The sequence below is a fragment of the Alosa pseudoharengus genome, unplaced genomic scaffold (genome assembly GCF_046254945.1).
Source record: "Alosa pseudoharengus isolate Yale_2024_CS ecotype anadromous, Long Island Sound unplaced genomic scaffold, YU_APseudo_1.1 YU_APseudo_1.1_scf_7, whole genome shotgun sequence".
Taxonomy (NCBI): Eukaryota; Metazoa; Chordata; class Actinopteri; order Clupeiformes; family Clupeidae; genus Alosa; species Alosa pseudoharengus.
This window is the reverse complement of record NW_027468859.1, coordinates 23,282,085-23,303,559: the sequence shown is the minus strand read 5'-3', so window position 1 is coordinate 23,303,559 and position 21,475 is coordinate 23,282,085. Positions and strand designations below refer to the sequence as shown.

The 21,475-nt window shown below is 40.4% G+C and overlaps 3 protein-coding genes across 5 annotated transcripts; 1 reads left to right on the top strand and 2 right to left on the bottom strand.

The window, feature by feature from the left end:
• Window positions 1–569: 569 nt before the first annotated feature.
• Window positions 570–8,317, bottom strand: LOC143109253 (meprin A subunit alpha-like). Its single transcript, XM_076271910.1, has 11 exons — window positions 8,215–8,317; window positions 7,087–7,127; window positions 6,129–6,204; window positions 5,878–5,995; window positions 4,074–4,249; window positions 3,464–3,685; window positions 2,688–2,834; window positions 2,081–2,296; window positions 1,373–1,837; window positions 1,023–1,193; window positions 570–619 (listed from the first exon to the last, which is right to left on the bottom strand). Exons 1-11 carry the CDS (start codon window positions 8,315–8,317, stop codon window positions 570–572), a joined length of 1,785 nt encoding a protein of 594 aa, XP_076128025.1.
• Window positions 8,318–8,763: 446 nt separating this feature from the next.
• Window positions 8,764–14,523, bottom strand: mep1a.1 (meprin A, alpha (PABA peptide hydrolase), tandem duplicate 1). Its single transcript, XM_076271721.1, has 14 exons — window positions 14,016–14,523; window positions 13,875–13,899; window positions 13,751–13,792; window positions 13,585–13,625; window positions 13,388–13,463; window positions 13,029–13,146; window positions 12,007–12,182; window positions 11,666–11,887; window positions 10,965–11,111; window positions 10,548–10,763; window positions 9,802–10,263; window positions 9,485–9,658; window positions 9,194–9,251; window positions 8,764–8,878 (listed from the first exon to the last, which is right to left on the bottom strand). The coding sequence occupies exons 1-13, from the start codon at window positions 14,073–14,075 to the stop codon at window positions 9,202–9,204; spliced, it is 1,809 nt and encodes a 602-aa protein (XP_076127836.1). The 5' UTR covers window positions 14,076–14,523; the 3' UTR covers window positions 8,764–8,878; window positions 9,194–9,201.
• A 178-nt stretch (window positions 14,524–14,701) lies between these two features.
• On the top strand, window positions 14,702–21,460 carry pla2g7 (phospholipase A2, group VII (platelet-activating factor acetylhydrolase, plasma)). Of its 3 annotated transcripts, none has more exons than XM_076271724.1 (11): window positions 14,702–14,872; window positions 15,928–16,076; window positions 16,424–16,574; window positions 17,149–17,242; window positions 17,366–17,434; window positions 18,203–18,377; window positions 18,730–18,843; window positions 18,945–19,036; window positions 19,286–19,456; window positions 20,036–20,184; window positions 20,376–21,460. In XM_076271724.1, exons 2-11 carry the CDS (start codon window positions 15,975–15,977, stop codon window positions 20,474–20,476), a joined length of 1,218 nt encoding a protein of 405 aa, XP_076127839.1. In that variant the 5' UTR covers window positions 14,702–14,872; window positions 15,928–15,974; the 3' UTR covers window positions 20,477–21,460. The 3 variants fall into 3 exon arrangements, with proteins under 3 accessions (XP_076127839.1, XP_076127837.1, XP_076127838.1); XM_076271722.1 differs by lacking the exon at window positions 14,702–14,872 and adding an exon at window positions 14,927–15,092; XM_076271723.1 differs by lacking the exon at window positions 14,702–14,872 and adding an exon at window positions 15,132–15,787.
• The last annotated feature ends 15 nt before the right edge of the window (window positions 21,461–21,475 follow it).

Here is a 21,475-nt window from a genome sequence, read left to right as displayed (position 1 = left end):
TCAGTATTTTGTCATTTAGGGCCATCAGGTAACTAATAAGAAAATGTTTTACGTGTATGCTGTGTAGGTGTGGGATAATGGTTGTAAGTAAGACATGACATGTTTCATTCAGTAGATAGCACTTTAATGAGTAATGGGAGCAGTTTATACAACAGTTCATTCTCAATGGGGGGCAAGTAACATACAAACAAAGTAGAGGCAGTGATTACATTTCAACTTACATTTCATGAGATTGGGAGAAAATCAGTAATGGAGGGGATAACTGGGTTATGCTTTAACTTACACACTGTTTACATGAGTGTTAAGGACAAATCCAGGGAATTGTTCGAGACACATCCACTAATGTGTAGTAAAAGTGCCAGCTCTCTTGGTGTTAACATGTGACTACAGAATGGTGCAGTGTTTCCTTGCATCAGGAAGACTAGAGTTGGGGAGAGTTTTAGTTGGGGTGGGACTGCATGGTTACACACCTATTTATTTATGAATGTTTACTTCTAAAAGTGCAAGACATTTGGTAATGAGAGCCTAAAACACTGATTATTTACTGTGAAAGTTTCTTCTCAATCTTCTCAGACATTGCCTGCTCTTGGCTGAACAAGATTATCCAGAGGGGTGAGATCTGCAAAATGTGATCATGGTTGTTAGAGCAAAAACTAATCCAAGTGCATCCCACACACACACACACACTTTACTTCTTTATCCACAATTCAGAATAAAAAGGCTCAAGGCTCAATTGCTCAAGGTTCAGTCATGTGACACGCGCGCGCGCGCACACACACACACACACACACACACACACACACACACACACACACACACACACACACACACACACACACACACACACACACACACACACACACACACACACACACACACACACACACACACACACACACACACACACACAAAATACAAATATGACAATTTTACCACCACAGAGATGGCGAGCAAAGTAACATCGTCTGACCCGATCCCAAATCAAGTGACTTTTGCTGCTGCTGCTCATCATCAGTGCTCACCTTCAAACTCGATGAAGAGAATGAGATCATCATTTTTCAAGTAGCTCCTCCGCTGCAGCTCATAATGGGAGAAGAAACCGTTCCAACCCCAGGTCGGGCCGCGGTAGCAATCGCAGGAAGGGTCGTACGTCCCCACTAACTCAGGCTTGCCCCAGAAGTTCAGATTGGTACCTAACCATTAGAGCAACAGAACAGTTGTTGTTGTTATCAATACTCAACACAATACAATCCTGTATAGAGAAGAGACAGAAAACCAACCAAGTTCTTGATATTCTTGACTGTATTCTTATGCTAACTCCGGTCTGGTCCTGATGTCAATCTAAATCTCAGAGCAGGACTCGTTGACCTACCAGGTATGAGCTGCATGCGTTGTGTGGTGAAGCTGTAGGAGAAGGACTGGCGGCGTGTCACGTCGGGGTGCTGGTCCAGTACCGTTATGGTGACCTGTCGGTTTCCCGCTGGCCACTGAAGCACGCCGTCGTTCACCCAGCTGGTGAGGTGGAGGAAGGCGCCCATCCAGCCGGAGTACACCTCCGAGTTGGGGACGAGTTGGATGCCGAAGCCGTAGCCCTCTGGGCTGTGGAAGCGCGGGCTCTGGAGATACTCGCCCGGGGCCATGTTGGCGATGTGCTGGCTGAAGTTGGCGATGCGCCAAACGCCACTCGGGCACCGCGTCTCAGCCAAAGTGATGTCGTCGATCACGATGCCACCCCGGGAGCTAGACGGGTCTCCGCGGAGACCCTGGAAGGCATAGCGGAATTTGCCATCCATGTTGAAAGGCACGTGTGCAATTTTCCAGGAGTGGTCATCATCACCTTGAGAACCAGGAAAGTAATGAGAGACTTCATTATTTGACTTGAAAATATCAATACTGCAACCATGCCTTGTGAGATTCATTATGATCATCCTCTTTTCATCACTGTAATACAGTTTATACTGCCATTTTATATGATCAACCGTTCAAACAATATAACCCATTTAAAATGGCATTATTCAAATAAGAAAACAAAAACAGAAAGAAAATAAAGCTTCAAAACTCTGAAATCTCCCTTTCTCACCGATGAAAGTGGCAGCTGCTGTAGTGGAAAGGGTCTTCCCCTTTGAGTCCTCCTTCTTGGCCCAAATCACAAGTTTGTCCTTCGGGCTTCCAGTCATCTTGTAGAAGAACTGCAGACATTGGAGCTTCCTTTTGGGGTACAGGATCCTGGACTCTAAAAATGCTGAGTCATCAGGAAGCCCCATGTTTGTGGGAAAGTGCATGAAGAATCCAGCATCTAAGGTTGACAAGACAAATTGTTAGTATGACCAGTCAGTCATTACACATAAGAATTCACTATTGGCAACTTGAAACCAACATGGCACAGATGATGTGTTTCACACAACACAAGATGCAAGTCACATTTCATTCAACCTATAAGATCCATTTCATGCCGTTAGGCTATGTAAGGGATAATGAGCATGGATGTACAGAATTAATGGACGAGGCAGAGGCAAAGAACTCATTGTTTACATCTCAGATTCCGTGATGTCATAACACTATTCACGCCACTGTTGCTGTGCTTTCTAGTGGAGATCAAATAGGCCAATTTCTGCCAGACTTGAACAGCGATTAAATCACATTCTTTTTGCTTTTCTTTACTTTGACAGTTTTAAGGGAGTACCCACTGTTGCACTGTCCCACCAGAGTGTGGTCATGTTCCGCTGGAGAGCTGCGTGTGAGGGTCCAGTCTGCGTTGTCTTTGGCATTCTGAATCATTCCACACACACTGTTGGACTCAAAAGCACACTGGTCCAGCAGAGTCAGTGGAGCAGCTGGAGGGAATGCAGAGTTACAAGTCAAGTCCACAAGCAATCATTTGGTCAAACAAGTGAATTTAACAGTTACACAACACAATACAATCAATCAATCAATCAATCAATCAATCTATCTATCTATCTATCTATCTATCTATCTATCTATCTATCTATCTATCTATCTATCTATCTATCTATCTATCTATCTATCTATCTATCTATCTACCTATCAATCAATCAATCAATCAATCAATCAATCTATCTATCTATCTATCTATCTATCTATCTATCTATCTATCTATCTATCTATCTATCTATCTATCTATCTACCTACCTACCTACCTACCTACCTACCTACCTACCAATCAATCAATCAATCAATCAATCAATCAATCAATCTATCTATCTATCTATCTATCTATCTATCTATCTATCTATCTATCTATCTATCTATCCATCCATCCATCCATCCATCCATCCATCCCTCCCTCCCTCCATGAAGGTCTGAAGAATGCACTGTAATATTTACTAATTCAAATGCAAAATTACAATGTAAAAACAAAGAACCTTGATCACTAACTGCTTCAACCCTCTCTGGTAAAAGCCTTTATCAAAAACACTTCCTACTATCAACATTGAACACTTACAACAGTTGTACATCCTATTCAGCCTCAGCAGGTCCATATCACTGAAGTCATTGTACTGGCCGAGCAACTTGGTCATCTCAGGGTCCTTGGCTGTGATGGTGGGGTAATTTGGGTCCTTATTGAAGGAGTAGGGGCCGTAATGCATGATGGACTCATAGTCATACGGTGTGTTCTGGTCTGTTATGTAGGTGTCGACGTAATAGTCAAAGTTATGCTCCATACCTGTAAGGGACATACAGTTCAAAAGGTACATAAATACATTAGGAAGACAGACAGAACGGACATACAGTTCAAAAGGTACATAAATACATTAGGAAGACAGACAGAACGAAACACAGATAGACAGAAAGACTGACTGACATTATATTGATGCTTTTTGGGAATTATTCTTTTTGAAGGTCAAAGACAGACACAGAACACTGCAAATGTTGAAATCCAGATTAAATGGTAAAGCATAATTTTTACCTACTCAGCGGGAATGAAGCTGCATTGTGGACAGAGGTTCTCTTATGGCCTAACCAGAATTCTAGTATCCCTTTCCCGATAGCCCATGAGATCAGTGGCATTGCTATTCTTTGCCACCCTCATTTCTGTTATGATAAGAGCTCACCGGGCAGGACTTGATCCCACCAGATGTTGACATAGTCGTTCCTGTCAGTGCGGGACTGTTCATGATAGAAGCCGAGGGCATGGAGGAGTTCATGCATGATGGTGCCTTTGTAGTCACAACCCTCGCCCAGGGAGAGCTGCTGGCCCTCCTTCAAGTCTCCAACCATCGACCAGCAGCTGGGAAAACAAATGAAAGGAAGATCCAGTTGCTGCCATCATGCATAAAAAAGGCGAAACAAGACCTCAGATACCGAAATTAAAAATATTTATCTACGTGTTCCCGTCTAGAAAAAACTGAAGTGAATACACCAAGATATTTGTATTCACCACTCACACAACCCAGGGCCGTAGTCATCATAGATATTCAAATATGACCAAAATGTCCTGTCCCCCCCAATATACGGACAAAGAAAAGAAAGAAAAAAGGCTGTACTACAGGAAACCAACAAGCACCACCATCTGAAATGTAATCAAACGTAAATAACACACAAATTAGTAGCCTAGTGGTGGTTCCAGAGGGTACACCCCTGAGGGGTTTGTCCTGGTGATTTTGCATTTTTTGTTAGTGGCGTGCAAAAGCTTCCATCTGCACCATAGGCCTACTGCGGTGCGATAGGCTTGTCAACACATTGTAGCCTATTTTCTTGCAATGATAGAGAAAGTGAAACTTTGTGCCCTTTTAGTTTAAATGATGAATTTGTGCATGCATGTGTCATTAATTTCTTTCACATGTCTTACAACATAAATAATGTATTCATATGTTAGTAATAATGTCAGAAATTAACCTGTTTATAGGCCTGGTTGTTGCATCTTGCAGGTTACATTTAGATGCGCACTCAATCGCACATCCATGCAGACAAAACGTAGTACTCAAATGTGGCGACGGCACACAACTTGGGGAAAAAACGTTCATAATGCACTGGCAATGATAGCCTACATTTAATTTGAATAGCGGACAATAACCAAAGAAAGGAATTTGCATCTCCATTCACCAAATAAAGGTTGTAGTGTTTCTACATGTTGAAACAAAACGTAATTTCTGTCAGAAACCAGGCTATGCATGGGTTAATGTGAGGTGAGTCAGACAGAAGAGGGGCCTTAGTAGCCTATTCCTGAATCCTGTCCCTTTCAAACTATGTTAAAGTTGTGTGATTAACCGCCAGCACAATAAAATACAATAAAATACAGTAAAAATACAAATACAAATCATATAGGCTACAGGTTTGTAATTTATTTTAAAATATACATTTTGGAGACAAATGGAGTCAGGGCCCCCTAAGCCCAAGACTCATGAAGACATGCATGAAGATGCTTCTTCTCCACTCTTCTCTTCTCTTTCCACAAAACTCACCAGAAGTCATAATTTAAAGGGTCATTTAAAACAAAAAAATCTTACATCTTAACTTGGGGGCCTTTGTGCATCTGTGCCCATTCTTAATCCATCCATGTCTACGGGCCATATTTTGCACCCTGGCGCATGGCACAAAACTCGTTTTCCACCCAGCGCAAAGTAAATTTTCTTATTTTGAACGTTTATTTTTTAAACAATGCGCCCAGGGGTGTGGCAATTAACAACTTAGGAGTGGCTTAGCGCATTGTCTAAAATCACTCTTATACACCTGGTCAGAAGTCTATGGCGAGTTTTTTCTATGTTATTTTAAGAGCGCATTGTCAACAGTCATATTGGCGGGTGCACAACACATCCTTCTATCATCCATGAACGCACACCAGCGCACGTCCATGCAAAACATTACAAATTGACATCATGACTATGGCCTTGACACAACTAATAAACGGTGACATACCCATCCAGCTTTTCAAATTTGATGAAGCTCGCCTCTCCTTCATGAGGTTTAAAGTCCACACAGGACTTGAGTCTGTAGGTTTCAAACGCCTGATGGATCACCCCCTTAGCATTCAGATCTGAAACACCAAGGGCATTGAAGGTCAACTGATTTAGCCATCTTGGCTTAGCTCTGGGCTTACTGATGTTATGTATTCTTTCTGGGATAGCGAAGAACTCAAAGTTAGCAAAAAAAAAAAAAAAAAACCTTACCAAGGGAGTCGGTCAGGATGTATGGTATGGGGAATGTCCATCTGTAGGCCTTGTCAATCAGTGCATTGCGACCAGGCTAAAACAGCAAACATGTGAGAGTTTGAGACAGGCTACTCTCAAAAAGTGGCAACCAGAAGTGCACAACTTCCTGAATTATTCATATATAAATATTTAGATTATACAGTATATAGATACAACATAAAAACAATGTTGAGGGCACACAAATGTTTGCCCATGAGGGGAAAAATAAATGATGAGACGGTGTGGAAGTGGACATTGTCATTCACAACCTTTGCTTGATAGTTAGCAAAGAAAGACTAGGCCTACTCTACACAACCTCCCAAAGCGCTCATCACACATTGGTGATTATGGTCAAAAAGAAGGAAGCCTGCTGTGGTCGTGCACAGAGCTAAATGTGTGTTGAGGTTTCCTGATGTGTGTGTGACAGTGAGATTCATTCTACACAGTTGCATAGGGTGAGAGCATTACATGAGTGAGCATCCTGCCTACACCGTAACATGGGGGGGGGCATACTGCATATGTATTACATACAGATGAATGAAGGTCCAACTAATACGCTGTGGGTTGAGACTTTAACATCAAAATAACAAGAATTTATTTTTATTGTACAGTAGGTGAGGGGTGCCCCATGTCTATATTTTGAGAATTATTTTGAGAATTTTTCTCAATACTATAAACATATAAATAGTTTATTACCCTGAATGAGTTTAGTGCAAAACTTTGACCTTTGAGTTGGTAACCATCCAACCATTAATAAATCTGATCAATATCACTGTCGGTTCTAGTGATGTTATTTTATCATTAAAATCACCATGAGTAGCTAAAGGCAAAGTTCAGTTTTTTACATTCCAAATTGCTATTAGTAATTTTAAGCCGACTCAGCTTTTCATTTTCTCTCCTTTATGACTGAGTGTGTCTTTGGTGCAGGTATACTCACAGGTAGGGCAATGTCCCCATGCACAACCGGAGTTTTCAATCCTTTGCCAAACAAGAGAAACATTTATTAATGATAGAATTTCTGTTATTTCTGACAAGAATTTCTGTCAATATTTACCTAGTCAAAGTACTGTAAATTAATGAAGGTGATTTCATATAGAAGTACTGCATACACATATTAACCACAGTTGTTTTGTTAATTTGCACACAGTGATGATATACTGTATGTGAACATAACTGATGAACAGTCATACATAGTACAGCATACCTTTATTGATGAATGGGATATCTCTCCTGATAAGACCATCTTCATCAATGGCATGAGCTGTGATCCATGATGACATAACATTAAAACCATAGCCGCACCAGATTTATAAAAGCAGAGTATTCATCACTTCACTTAATTCATTTTTGTATAAACTAAATGAATGTAATCGTTGTCATGATATTTATCAATACACAATATTTACAATTTCTCAGCATTAAAGATTAAGCATTTATTCTTTCATCTTACATTTCTGTTTGTCCAGCCTCCTTGCCTGTGATGGAAAGAAACATTTTTTTTAATAAAAACTTGAAAACACAGTATGGAATTTTGGATGAATACTAGAAATTTGTCTCCTAACGCATAGCCTAGCCAGCTAAGTGGAACAAAAGCAATTATCGCATGTCCATATGCCATGACAAATATATCTGAAAATACTCATATGAGTTGTCAAAAAACATGCTTAAAAATGTTTGCAAATGAATGCAAAACTTGTTGCATACTGCCTCATTAAGAACTGATAATCAAATCAATTGAGCAATATAAGGACTTGCATGGATGCAGACACGGACAACAAAGGGAGAGTGAGGACAAAGACAGTCAAAGAGACAAACAGACAGACAGAGAGAGGGTTTGCTGAAAGACAATGATGAACCAACACAGACACAAGGGCAATGCCACTGATTGACTTACCCAGAGACAGACAGACAGACAGACAGAGAGAGAGAGTTTGATGAAAGACAATGATAAACAAACATAGAACAAAGGGGAAGCCACTGACTGACACAACCAGAGACAGACAGAGAGAGGGTTTGACGAAAGACAATGATAAACAAACACAGACACAAAGGGAAAGCCACTGACTGACACTCTCAGAGACAGACATAGAGACAAAGAGCAGCCCTACGGTGAAGGAGGAGGACAGGCTGAGAAGAGCCAGGCTGCAGACGATGCCCAGGAGCCTCATGTTGAAGGAGCAGACAGATCACCACACACTGGACACTGGTCTCCCAGCCTCTATCAACACCCCTCTTATTCTATCAGTGCTTTATCAGAACCTTGATCAGAACTTTGAGCCATGGTTCCAAAGCCAGGGATTTAAGAGAGTCTTTTGGAATATATGCAAGTCCTGATATGAGGACTTCGGTTAATTGTTACACAACCATATCATGGAAATTTACACACTATATGATTGTAGATAAGATTTCGGGAAATGCAAGGGTAAACAGACATTATGAGGGTACAGAAAATAGGCTTTCCTATGCCCAGCACTATTTTGTATATTGAATAGCACACTGAGTACTAATTACTAGTAATTATTAGCACAGACAATACAGTGACATATCATACGCATGTTTTACTTTCCAATAAACACAGACCACAAACCACAAGGACTCAAACATTTTTCTCAAATCTTTAATTAACATTCAAAAAACATTTAGGGAGACAACATTAATGGGCAACATAAAAACATGTGCATTAGGACGGTCATCAAAATGTGGTGTTCAGACTTCTTCAGCACTGCCTCCTGTTTTGACATAATGCAAATCTGTCATGCAAAACAGAGTAGGACAACAACAGTATGTATCCATTGACTGTATATATAGAACTACAGCTCTGGAAAAAATTGAGACCACTGCACATTTTTCTGACGTTATTCTATGGTTGCTGAGTGACATTCGAATGAGTTGACGGTCATATTCAAATTTGCAGTGGTCTCTTAACAACTCATTCGAATGTCAAATTCAGCAACCATAGGATGACATCAAAAAAATGTGCAGCGGTCTCTTCATTTTTTCTAGAGCTGTATAGTATTCAATCAATCATCTAACTTGATACTCACCTATAACATTATGGATTAGGTACAACAGGCACCTCTGTCTTAATCAACGGTGTTAGATCTAGAAATACAAAGAAAAAAATGTCAATATATTTACAAGACTATGGCAAGCTCCTTCTTAGCATGTCACAGAATTCATATTGGCATAGGCATGTAACAGCTTCACACATTTCTTCACATTAATGTCTTATTTGAGACATTAATTCAAACTCAAATATTTTGCAGTGGTGGCATTTCTGGGTCAAGACAAACAGATCGGACAAGGGCCATTGTTTTATTTGCCAAGCAACTTACCCTCAAAGTCCACAAAGATGATGAGGTCATCGTTTTTCAGATAGTTCCGTCGTTTAAGGTCAAAGTGTTTCACCATGTTTCGCCAACCCCTGGACTCACTGCGGAACCATTTGTTTTTTGCGTCCCAGGTTCCCACCGTTGAGGGGTTGTCCCACCAAACTTTGCCATCAGGCGCTGATAAAGACATTGACAGCACCAGCATTATATAAGCGTGAGTGGCAAGAGAGTCTGAATACTGCAGCATAGTGATCCTCTGTTACTACATGGCCTGCTATTGAAAACAGCCGAATTATTAGATGACAAAAAATCACACATACTCTTGATCAAGTCGGTGGTGAGGCTGCGTGCCGTGGACATGCGCAGCTTCACGTCAGGGTCCTGGTCCATCACCACCAGAGTGGCCTGACGGTTGACGGCGGGCCACTGCATCACCACGTCGTTCTCTCCGCTGAGCAGGTGGAAGTAGAGCCCTGTGTAGTTGCCTGTGTAGTCCGTGTAGTCGGACAACGGCTTGACGCGGACGCCATATGCGTAGCCCTCGGGACTGTAGAAGCGAGGACTGTCCAGGGTCGTGCTGGCGGTGGCTGTCGCCATGATCTGAGAGAAGTTCGGGATGCGCCACACGCCGGCGGGGCACCGCGTCTCGGTCAGGGTGATGTCGTCGATGAAGATACCACCGCCTGCTGCTGGATTGCCCCGCACGGCCTGGAAGGCGTAGCGGAACTTGACATTAACTTCCACTGGCACGTGCACAATTTTCCAGGAATGGTCAGCATCAGCTGCAAGAGGCACACACATACACACAATTGTCAAAACTCTAAAAACTGTTGGTAACTGTAAAATTACAGTTGCCTATACTGGGCTCCTCAGATTAGAAAGTCATATATGGTTCACATCTCTCATATTGATCTACTTTTAGCCACATACAATTAAAAAATGCATTTTTTTCTTTGTACCCACCCCAAAAAAAAAAATCATAAACATGATCAACCTGATGAACAAAAAAAGTATTAATTACTACTTGATATCATCAAGTGACTGCACAGAAATAAATTAGAATTACCATAAATTGTATGCACTTTCTTCAGCTTGCGCACTGTCCCTGTACCGTCGTCCATCTTAAGCCAGACCACCAGCCTGTCCTTCACACTGCCGGTCATCTTGTAGAAGAACTGTAGGCACTGTTGCTTCCTCTTCGGGTAGAGCAAACGAGACTGAAGCAGGGCCGAGTCCTCTGCCTTTCCAATCGAGGTGTTCACATGCATGAAGTATCCAGCATCTGAAATCCACAGATCCTTTCTTGAAACTCACTATAGATTTTAAACCCGATTGAAAAGATAATATTTGTCTATAGTTGTTTCTGCAATGCCTTACTTTTTTAACAAGTTCACTTTCAGGTCTACTAACAGCACAGGTGCTCAGGTTTGTTTAGAATCTGAACATTCAAATTTCACTTATTTCGATTGATTTGAACTTTGACCTCTGCATTGTCCAGCGAGGGTGTGGTCCTCAAAGCCCGGGCTGCTCAGCGTCTGGGTCCAGTCTGCTTCCTCTGTGGCGCTCTGGATCATCCCACAGATGTTGGTGTACTCGAAGGAGCACTGGTCCAGCAGTGTCAGAGAGGAGGCTACAGAAGAACACTCTCATGAAAAAAACACTAAAGGCATAACGAGGTGTCGAGGTGCACCATGCAAAGTTACTGGTCTGGACAAAGTCCAGTCTTTAGTTAGTCTTAGAAATGTCACAGTGACACACACGGAAAACTAAAGGTAAACATGCTGTATATTGAAAACAGCAAATAAAGCACAACTAGGGTAAATCAGCAGAAAGCTGCAGTAATACTGTATGTTGTGTAAGACAATTTTAACTCTGTAGGATACACAGTTACCACTATCTGCTATAACCGGCTGCTACCAGCTGTTAAGATACCTCAGGATCAAAGCAGGATAAAACAGGAGACAAAACGATCGTTCAGTTACAGCTAAAATACAAACACCTTTAAACATACTATTGTTTAACTAAAAGCACATACACTGCCAGTCCTTTGTATAAGATCAACATGGCCTGGCAAGCACTTTCAGGAACATGAGAAATACATCTTAGTCAACTGTCTCCATAGTAGCAAGTGTAATAGAACACATTCCCGGCAGAAACAACTATACTGACTGAGGCTTTGCTTACGGCATTTATACATCCTGTTCATCCGTAACACATCCAGTTTACTGAAGTCCAGGTACTGGCCAATGACGTTGTAGAAATCGGGAATCTTGGTGGTGATTGTGGGAATGTTGGGGTCTTTGTTAAAGGAGAAGGGACGGTAGTGCATGACAGATTCATAGTCGTAAGCCGTGTTCTGGTCGGTGATGAAGCTGTCATCGTACTTATTGAAGTTATGCTGTAACCCTGTGTGCAAAAACAAATCAGATTGTTTTGTATCGTAAGATAAAACAATTAGTTGTTATTACAAAGGAAAATCCCTATTAATAGTCTGTGCAGAAATGCTCCTCTAAAACTGAACAAACCATCAATGACTTGAGTGAGATCGATGTTGATATAGTCGTCTCGGTCCTGGCGGGACTGCTCATGGTAGAAACCTAGAGCGTGCAGCATCTCATGTTCAATCACAGCCTTATGGTCACAACCAGGACCCAGAGAGAGCAACTGACCATCCTGCTGGTCACCAACCATGGACCAACAACTGTAAAAAATATAACTCACTGTTAAAGGAGGTGTTAATTTCACATTTATAATTTTACATAATTGATGTATGTGAACTGCATATAAATGCAACATTCTCCCATTTTTTATTAGTTTAAGTAAAGGATCAGTTGTAGTAAAAAATCAGTACTAGTGAGAACTTGACAAGCAACCGTTCTGGTAGATATTCCTGCAGACAATAGACCCTTTCAAGAGAGTTCCATTATCAGCATCATAGTTGGCCCCACAAGACTTCCTTTTTAACATTCCATATGTTATCTTAATGCAGAGGAAGTAGATTGGGGCCCAAATAGAATGTTCAAGCATTGTTTTTGTTATTATTGTTGAAAGGGTCTGCAAGTTGCACGGTCCCTAAAGACTTGTGACATCAGTGGCATTGGGTTGTGTGATAAAACTACATATTCTAGAGTGCCATTTTATTGTGACAAGTCCAAGGAACATCTATGCAGTGCTTTTTAATCAGAATGCAACATGCATGTCACACGTGTCGGGTGGATAAATTATCTTGGTGACGGGGAAGTGCTAACTAACACATTTGTGAACATAATTTGAGAGAAAGCATTTTGAGTGTACAGAAGAAAAATCTTTTACTTCAAATCACGTAAAATGGAAAACAAATGTGCTGCATTTAAATTTTTGTTTAGAGGACTCACTGATGATTACAAATGAACAATTCACCTGACTGGATTAGGTTTGTGGCCTAATACAGAAGTCTATCAAGGAAGCAACAAGTAGGTATTACTATAGTCTATACAGAAGGTGACATCAAAATGACATAAATAACACTGAAGGTGCTGAGCAGTAAAAGAGTACTACCAAGCCATACCCATCTTGTTTCACAAATTTAATATAGCTCTTTTCCCCTTCATAAGGCTTGAAGTCAACACAGGATTTGAGGCGATACATCTCAAAAGCCTGGAAGATGCAGCCTTTGGCATTCAGATCTAAAAGACAATGTGAATGAATCAACACACATCATTATCATCAATGCTTACATAAATCCAAAGAAAATGTTGTCAGTCATGGTGCAATCTACCACAATCATCTCCTAAGAAAATACTTTTGTGGCATTTAAAACTTTGCAAAGGTTATTCTGGAATTACTGATACAGCACAAAACTGCTATGAGAATAACAAAGCTTAATTACAGCCATGACTTGTAGCATTAAAATAGTTATAAACTTACCAAGGTCGTCAGATAAGATATAAGGGATAGGAAATGTCCATCTGTATGTTGTGTTTAGGAGAGCATTACGGCCAAGCTGTGAATGAAAAAATAAATAAAAATAAAACAAATAATGATTAGGACTTGGAATGGTATGCTGCGGAGTCACAGGACTAACACAACGACACACAGTAACAGTGCCTTTGAAAGAGACTCACTGGTATGGCCATATCTCCTTCCATCAGAGGAGTTTTAGCTCCTGAAATGGACATAAGCCACAAAAACAATGTAATGGTGCAGCACGGTTGTCAGTTATATATATAGTATAAAATATGCATTACTATAAAATATCCATTACTATAACGTCAAAAGATCATAACTCACCATGGTTAAGATAAGGGTTCTCATTGGGCTCACTTTCCACCTCTGTAAGGGAAATTCTCATAGTAAATCTTAACTTAAAAGTCAAAATCATGTCATCTCTCTTTCAACTTGTAACATAACTTACCATGCACATCAGATGTTGCATGAACCTTCACAGCAGACAGAAAGAGAATGTACAAATCAATATAAACATCTACATCCATCGAAAAACAGCTATAATTGTCAACATAAATAATCCATAAAAAGAGAATAAGACTCAACTCACAGCAGGCAAGCAGGACACTGCGAGCAGCCCCGTTATGAGGAGAAGCCTAGAAGAGGACATAGTGGCAAATGGCTCGAACAAAAGTTAATTTGGGTTTAAATGGTAAGCAAGTCCCATAGAACTTTAGCCTTTGATCAAGATAGTCAGTTATGGGCTCACGTGTCAAAACAGGGAGGCCTTGTGGTTAAGCATTGATGACATATGTATAGTTTTACAATCTTAGGGACATGTGCATGCCCTCTTGCTCCCCCTGTCTTTCAAACACATACACACACAGTCTTAGAGCACTTGTTTATAATAGCATACTATTAGCTACATATATCTAAATGTGATGAATCAATCTAGGAATGTCATGTCAGATACATCATCAAACAGAGAAAAACGTAGACTTCAAGAGTTAGACAACACATTTCTGAAGTGCACAAGGTTTTTTAGGACAGACAGCAGCATGCTCACCAGTGTTGGTGGCAAGACCATAGACTGACTTGCAAGAAAATGGACATACAGTAGCCCTCTTTGTCACTAGAGGGCACAATAAACGAGTCTTAAAAAAGGCTGCCATTCCAGAAAACAGGTTGTTGCCAACTGCCATAAAACACAAAAGAAGAAAGCAGGTTGTGTCATGCCAGGGTTGTATCCCTACAGAAAGGAAATGTGTCCCAGGAAAATGTGACTCAGACTTTGGTGACTGAGCTGAGACTGTACAGTTCTGTTTTCAGCTGACATTTTTAAAGTTAACCTTTCAATATTTATTTGATGCCATCCTTTGAGCTGGTTAATCAGCTGAAATATACAAATCGTGTGTTACGCAGCTGTACTGTCTAGGAAGAGAAAACACTGACCCTGGAACAGTGAAGGTAAGGAATGTTGCCCTACACATGGCACGTAATAGTTCTAGCCACTCCCGAGATGAACTGAACCAGTCGGCAGGGTCATGCTGTTGTGTACGGGGCTAAGCTAACACTAGTTTGAGGCTAGTCAGTGTTGACTGCCAAACACCTTCAATGTTCACCTTTACTGGATTTGTACAGCTGGCGTTAGTCAAAAAAATATATGACTTGTCTAAATCAACAGCAGGTGAGTTGTAACAAGTGTGAGAAGATTTGCACGTTCGCACGGATTAACTGCTGTAAATTACTACTAGCTGTCAGCTTGTTATGCGAATGCAGTACGCTAATATACAGTACAGCCAGTGAGTATTGCTCAATGACAGTGAGTTAACACTTTTCCTAAGCTCTGCCAACGCATGGACGTGTCAAACAGCCGTTTTTAATTGCTAGTCACCCTAATTTATCGGATGACATTGTTTTGGTAAATGGAGTTAAGCCGAGTAGTAGACCTTGATCTTTTGCTTTAGTGCAACCATCTTGTTTACAATTCACTTGGCCATGAAATACAAATAGGCGTTAACGTTAGTAGATAATTTCTCCGTAAAAGGGCTCTGGTACTTCTTAATTGGGCGTGAACGTCAACGTTACTAGTTGACTTTAACGAGTTCACTACATTGCGTCTCTGATTTGACTGAACTGAAGCTGATGTTCGTTTGTAGATGTACATACGTGCATTAACATTTTGTTAGCCCCTGTGTGTGCTACTTTGTTGAGTTTGTTTTCGCTGTTGTCCCCTTTTGCTCTATTGTTACCGAGAATAATGTGGTACCATCAGCCACTTGATGTGTGGCGATGCTGCCGTCACTGCACAAGACTAGCAATATGTTAAACTTTGTAGAATAGAACGCTAGGGATCGACCCATCACATGACAATCAGTCAAGGTAAGAAGTGGTTTACTTCAGTTCTGCTTTTTTGTTATTTTAGTGACCAAGATTTCTGCAAAACAGAAATGGTCTCGTGCTGCGGGACTGGAGTCAGCTTATTGTTATGTACCGTTTCTGTGTATGTGTTGTTTGATTAGGCGTGATCACAGCCTCGAGGCACAAGTGGAGCTGGGCAGCGCTTGCCATGGGGAATACCGGTGGCCATACCGGCAGCATGCGCATCCCCCCGGGGAATGGCCCCCACCAGGTGGGCTGTACGGATCTCATGGTGGGCTATACCACAGAGGTAAGATATTGTGTGTGAGTAAGCGAGAGATAAATACAATGACTAGCTGAAAAATGACATGACCCTCTCCATGGAGTCCTGTCATTAGTATTACTATTTTGAGGTATGACATGAAATGTGACAGTCAATGGTGTGGCTAAAGTATCTTTCTTATTGTCTAATACTTGCCTGCAGCTCTCCTTAATTTTGCCTTTGAGTTTCAGCATGGCGCATAGCTGACATAATTATTTTATTTGAATGTTGGTGTACTACAGTACATCTTCCTGGTCAAAAATAGGAACACAAACACATTGTTTTAAAAAACAATGAATATGTATTATTACAATGTTCTGTTTGCTGTATCCAAGGGTACTTTCCTCAGGCTGTTCTATCCATGCAATACTCACGAGGACTCGGAAAGACCAGAGTGGATCCCCAGTCAGGAATATTTTAACGGCCTGGCCGACTTCATGAAGATCAACCGCTCCATCAGTGAAAGAATCTTTAACTACCTCTTTGGTGAGTACTGTGGGTACATTTGGTACCATCAGAAAGGTTTTTGCGGTCTACAGATTATATCCAATGAGATTCATTTGAGAATATGATACGGTATAACTGGTTGATATGATCATGATTATTAGAGGTGTAGCAGTACACAAAAATCACAATTTGGTACGTAACCAGATGTTTAAGTGACGGTTCGGTTAATTTTTGGTACAGTAAGCCACAGCTAGCCCAACATTCACTGGCAATATTGCTTATGCTCAACCCATGAGCTGGAATAGTATTTTGAGAAGGTGTCAAATGTTTTTTGCTGTTAATTAAGTAAACTTGACATATGGACTGCCACCTGATATGTTTGTGTGGAAACTTGAAACATGGTCTGCATGCAGAAAAAGCCTACTGTTGATTAAGGCATTTGTTAACATCTGTATTGAACCGAACGTCCTGTACCTAAGCAGTTCGGTATGAATATGTGTACTTCTACACCCCCAATGATTATGGTCTTGTAACTTTGTAAAAAATGTATGGAACTACAAGCTAGCTTCTTAGTGATGACTTGTTACTTGTTGATTCTTCTCCGGTTAATCAGGGGCATGTAAAATCCCAGCTTTTTGGAATGCTTCTTTCAAACCATGTGGAAAGTGTCCAGTGGTTGTCTTCTCACATGGACTGGGTGCTTTTAGGTAACCTCTAACTTCAGAGTATCTTAACTTGCAGACATACTGTATGTTGATATGCAGAGATGAACTGAATGAAGTCTAAAGATCTAAAAAAAGAAATAAATAAACGTCTTCTCATTTCCATAGGACTTTGTACTCAGCCATATGTTGCGAGCTGGCCTCCCAAGGGTTCATTGTTGCGGCTGTGGAGCATAGGTAATATTTCAAAGTTATCTTTGAGGGAAAAGAATCAAGTGTGGTAAATTACAAGAATGTGTGTGTATAGTGGTGATGTGATGGAGCGGACACTAAAATCACTTCCGCCCTCAATCAGTAAAAAACATTGTCATGAATACCAGACTACACACAGACGCATAGAGGAACACCCACCCTTTCCTCTAAGCTCCATGTGGTGTTTATGTTCCTGTACATATGTAGACGAGGCTGCACACAATGAGACAAACTAGGTCATCACATTTTCATTGGAGGGGGTGGTGGGGGGCAACAGAGCCTCTCTGGCAAACATAAAGGTCAGCGTGGGAATGTGTTCACTGTATATGTGTCTATAGACCGCCTAGAACACATTAGTCTAGTCTCTGAAGGGCCCCAATGCCTGAAAGTAAAGTGAAAGGTCATTTTAGGTCAAACAGAAAATTGCTATACTGGATTTGCTAAATGTTTGTTTAGGTTGACACAGCACAGAGAATGTATACATTTTATCTTGTGGTCGGGAGAGAGCTTTTTTGCTTTTGATTTTTTTGCATTAAGAATGTCTTGTGCCATGGGCCTGTATGTTTACCTCCTTGTTTAGAGTTGGGTGAAAAAAAAAAAACCTTTTCAGACATAATTTAGTTGATTGTCTATGAGTCACCAAGGGGACTTGTGATAGTTTTTCCATGGTCCAGAGAGTGGAAGACAGTAAGTAGTATCTCAGTGACTGCTGGTGATTTAACTTTTTTTTTTTCTTTTGTAAAAAAAAAAAAGGGACGAATCTGCATCTGCGACATTCTATTTCACGGAGAACGCAGAAGCAGAGCAGCAGAAGGAGCAGGCTTCGTGTAAACCGCCGAGTGTGAACCCCCCGCACCTCAACCAGCAGTGGATGTACCATAGACCTATAAAACCGGGGGAGAGTGAGTTCCCCCTCAGAAACAAACAGGTGCCATTTACACTCACCCAAGGCCACAGACAGAATAGCAAGCAGTAATCAGATACAAAGTTGCTATGATAATTTCTCTGATGCGATTTTATGTGATTATCTACCGTACAACTACAGGATGTGTACTTGTTCCAAAACCAAAAGGAAATGTATTATGACTTGTAACTATTATGTCAATACAAGGAGTAATTTAGGTTCAGATAGTTGGACTCTCGTGGTCCTGCAGTATTTTTGTTTTTCTGTAAGACCGTATTGGATAAGCCTAAAGAGCACCAAGAAAGTTTTACCAAGTAAATTTGTAAATATGTGCTTGTTTAGAGCTTTGTATCTGTTGTCGAATTATGCTCAAAAGGTCAAGCAAAGGGCAGATGAGTGCATACGGGCTTTGGACCTGCTCATCGAAATCAACTCTGGTAGCCCAGTGGAAAATGTTCTGCGCACGCAGTTCGACTTCACAACATTAGAGGCAAGTGTCACCAAAGAACGTCCTGTATGTTTATTCTGAAAAGTAATGCCTCAGAAGTGTTTTGAATTTAATTTGTACTTTCTTTGCCCCTTTCTGGACAGAACTGTATGGACCTATGTAAGATTGCCATTATGGGCCATTCATTTGGAGGAGCCACTGTCATTGAAGGTCTGTGTAAGGAAGGCAAATTCAAGTAAGCACCATACAAATTCATAAACTTTTTTGGATTGTGAAATTGGATATCTGAACAGGCCCAATTATATGGGACATGCCATTTGTGATGGTATCCAGGATGTGGCTATTAGAATCTTAAGTTGGTGACACTTACTAAGCAGTAATCAAGGATTTTTGGGGTCATATTACTCTGAAATCTGGGCAAAACAAATTGTCTGTGTATGCCAAACAAGTGTAAGTGTAGAAAATATGTACTTCGACTTAAAAGGTGTGGCGTTGCACTGGACGCGTGGATGTTCCCAATAGATGAGGAGATCTTCCCACGAGTCAAGCAACCCATCTTCTTCATAAACTCAGAGAAATTCCAGTGGGTCGGCAATATCTTACGCATCAAGAAGCTGGATTCTGCATTCATTCCCCGTAAAATGATTACGATCAGGTTTGCTAACTATATCTGTTGGTTGTGCTTAAAGATTTTCTGCGGTCCATCAATAATGTAATGGTCATCCAAATGGCTGCACCAAAAGAGGGTATTGATCAGTAAATGGGGTAATGTTTATGATTTTATTTGGATCCCATCAGCAGAAAACATCAGCTACTCTTCCTGGGGTCCACACACACACAACATATAACAAACAAGAAACCAACATACAAGACAACAGATATAAAAGCAGGAAAAGAATAGATACTTTTCCTGGGGTCCTCACTACATATAACAAACAAAACATCAACATACAAGACAACAGACATGTTACTGATTAATTGGATAAACTGACAACAGAAACTTTTCACAGAAACAAAAATTCTCTTTCGAAGAAAAACATGCCACATATCTTTAAAACTTAAGATGCGTGTTGTCTTTCGAAAATTCCAAATGCCTGCTGTGGAATTGCTGTTAATTTGATCATTGTGTTGAAATGATGCAACATCAAGAGAAAAATAATCTAACATTTATATTTGTAACGGCATGCATTTTCAAACACTGCATGTAGCATGACTGGCTCTTGTGCTCCAACAGGGGTACAGTGCATCAAAGTTTTCCTGACTTCACCTTCCTGACGGGAAATTGGCTGGGCAAGCTGCTGAAGTTGAAAGGGGACATTAACCCAAATGTGGCGATGGACCTGTGCAACAAAGCCTCTTTGGCATTCTTGCAGAGACACCTGTGTGAGTTGATTTAGAAGACGCATTCTTTGCACATTGCTAATAAATACAAAATAATGCCATACATTCCAGATCATTTAATTACTAATCAGGAGCTTAGTTCAGTTTTTGCATGCTTTATGTAGTTATGATCGAAGATGATAATTTATTAAATTAAAATGTGAAGTCTTTTTATTTTTATTTTTTTACTGCAGCTCTTGAGAGAGACTTTAATCAGTGGGACCCACTGATTGATGGGAAGGATGACAACTTAATTCAAGGCACCAACATTACTATACCACAGTCGTCTATATGAGCTGTATCCTCCAGAGGGAGATAAGAGCCTTTTGCTCGAAAAGTTGTTTCGTATTCCCAGTGGAACTGGAAATTAATGGGGAGCAAAAAAAGGCCAGCTACATCCACCCTTACTCCACTCCGTGGAATATTAACGGTCCAGCCCAAAATGTGTGATTTTTATGATCAGGATAACGTGTGATGCTTTTTACATGGATGAGTTTTAAATTACATGTATATCAGTACCACTATTTTTGTTTCTACAATTTTCAATCATACTCAAGTTTTTTTTCTAGGAAGAAAAGTATGTATTTGATGTGTACTTATATGTATATTGTGTACAATAAGGCTGAGCCAATGCTGGGAAAACGGTTGGTTTATTGCCCCGAATTACAGCCGTGCAGGTTTACCATCACGGACTGCAATATACACCTTTATAAACTGGGCCGAGAACACTGGAATATTCTGCTCATTAGTATTTCTGCTGTAATAAATGATTCATATTAATTCATTCATTTATAGAATGTGGATGAAATGTTCTGTGGGTTGAAGTGGGTTAAGGTTTTGTAAAAACATTTCACGACAGCCCTCCTTAAAAAAGGATGCAGTCTTCATAAGACAGCTAAACAAATTCAAGACGAGTCTTTAGAAAGATATCAATTTCACCAAGATTGTGATCAGTATTCACTAACCTACAACTGTGCCTTACTCTGGTTCCTCACCTTAATTCCAACCTATTTTCCATTATCATAAACATTATGCCAAATCCTATTTTAATAGTATTGTATCAGTAATCATGCGTTGTGCTATAAATACATAAACACATCTGTAGCACTTTTTCAGCTAATTGAATTCCATGTGATGAGACCTCAGATGCCATCCATATCCTTTTCCTCAATGATTACTATAACAAAACATTCACTTGTGATGCTTTTAAATAAGACATTCATTATATGTTTTCATTGTACTTTGCCATTATTGATTAAAATAAAATATTATATCTTGACTCATTTATTTGTGC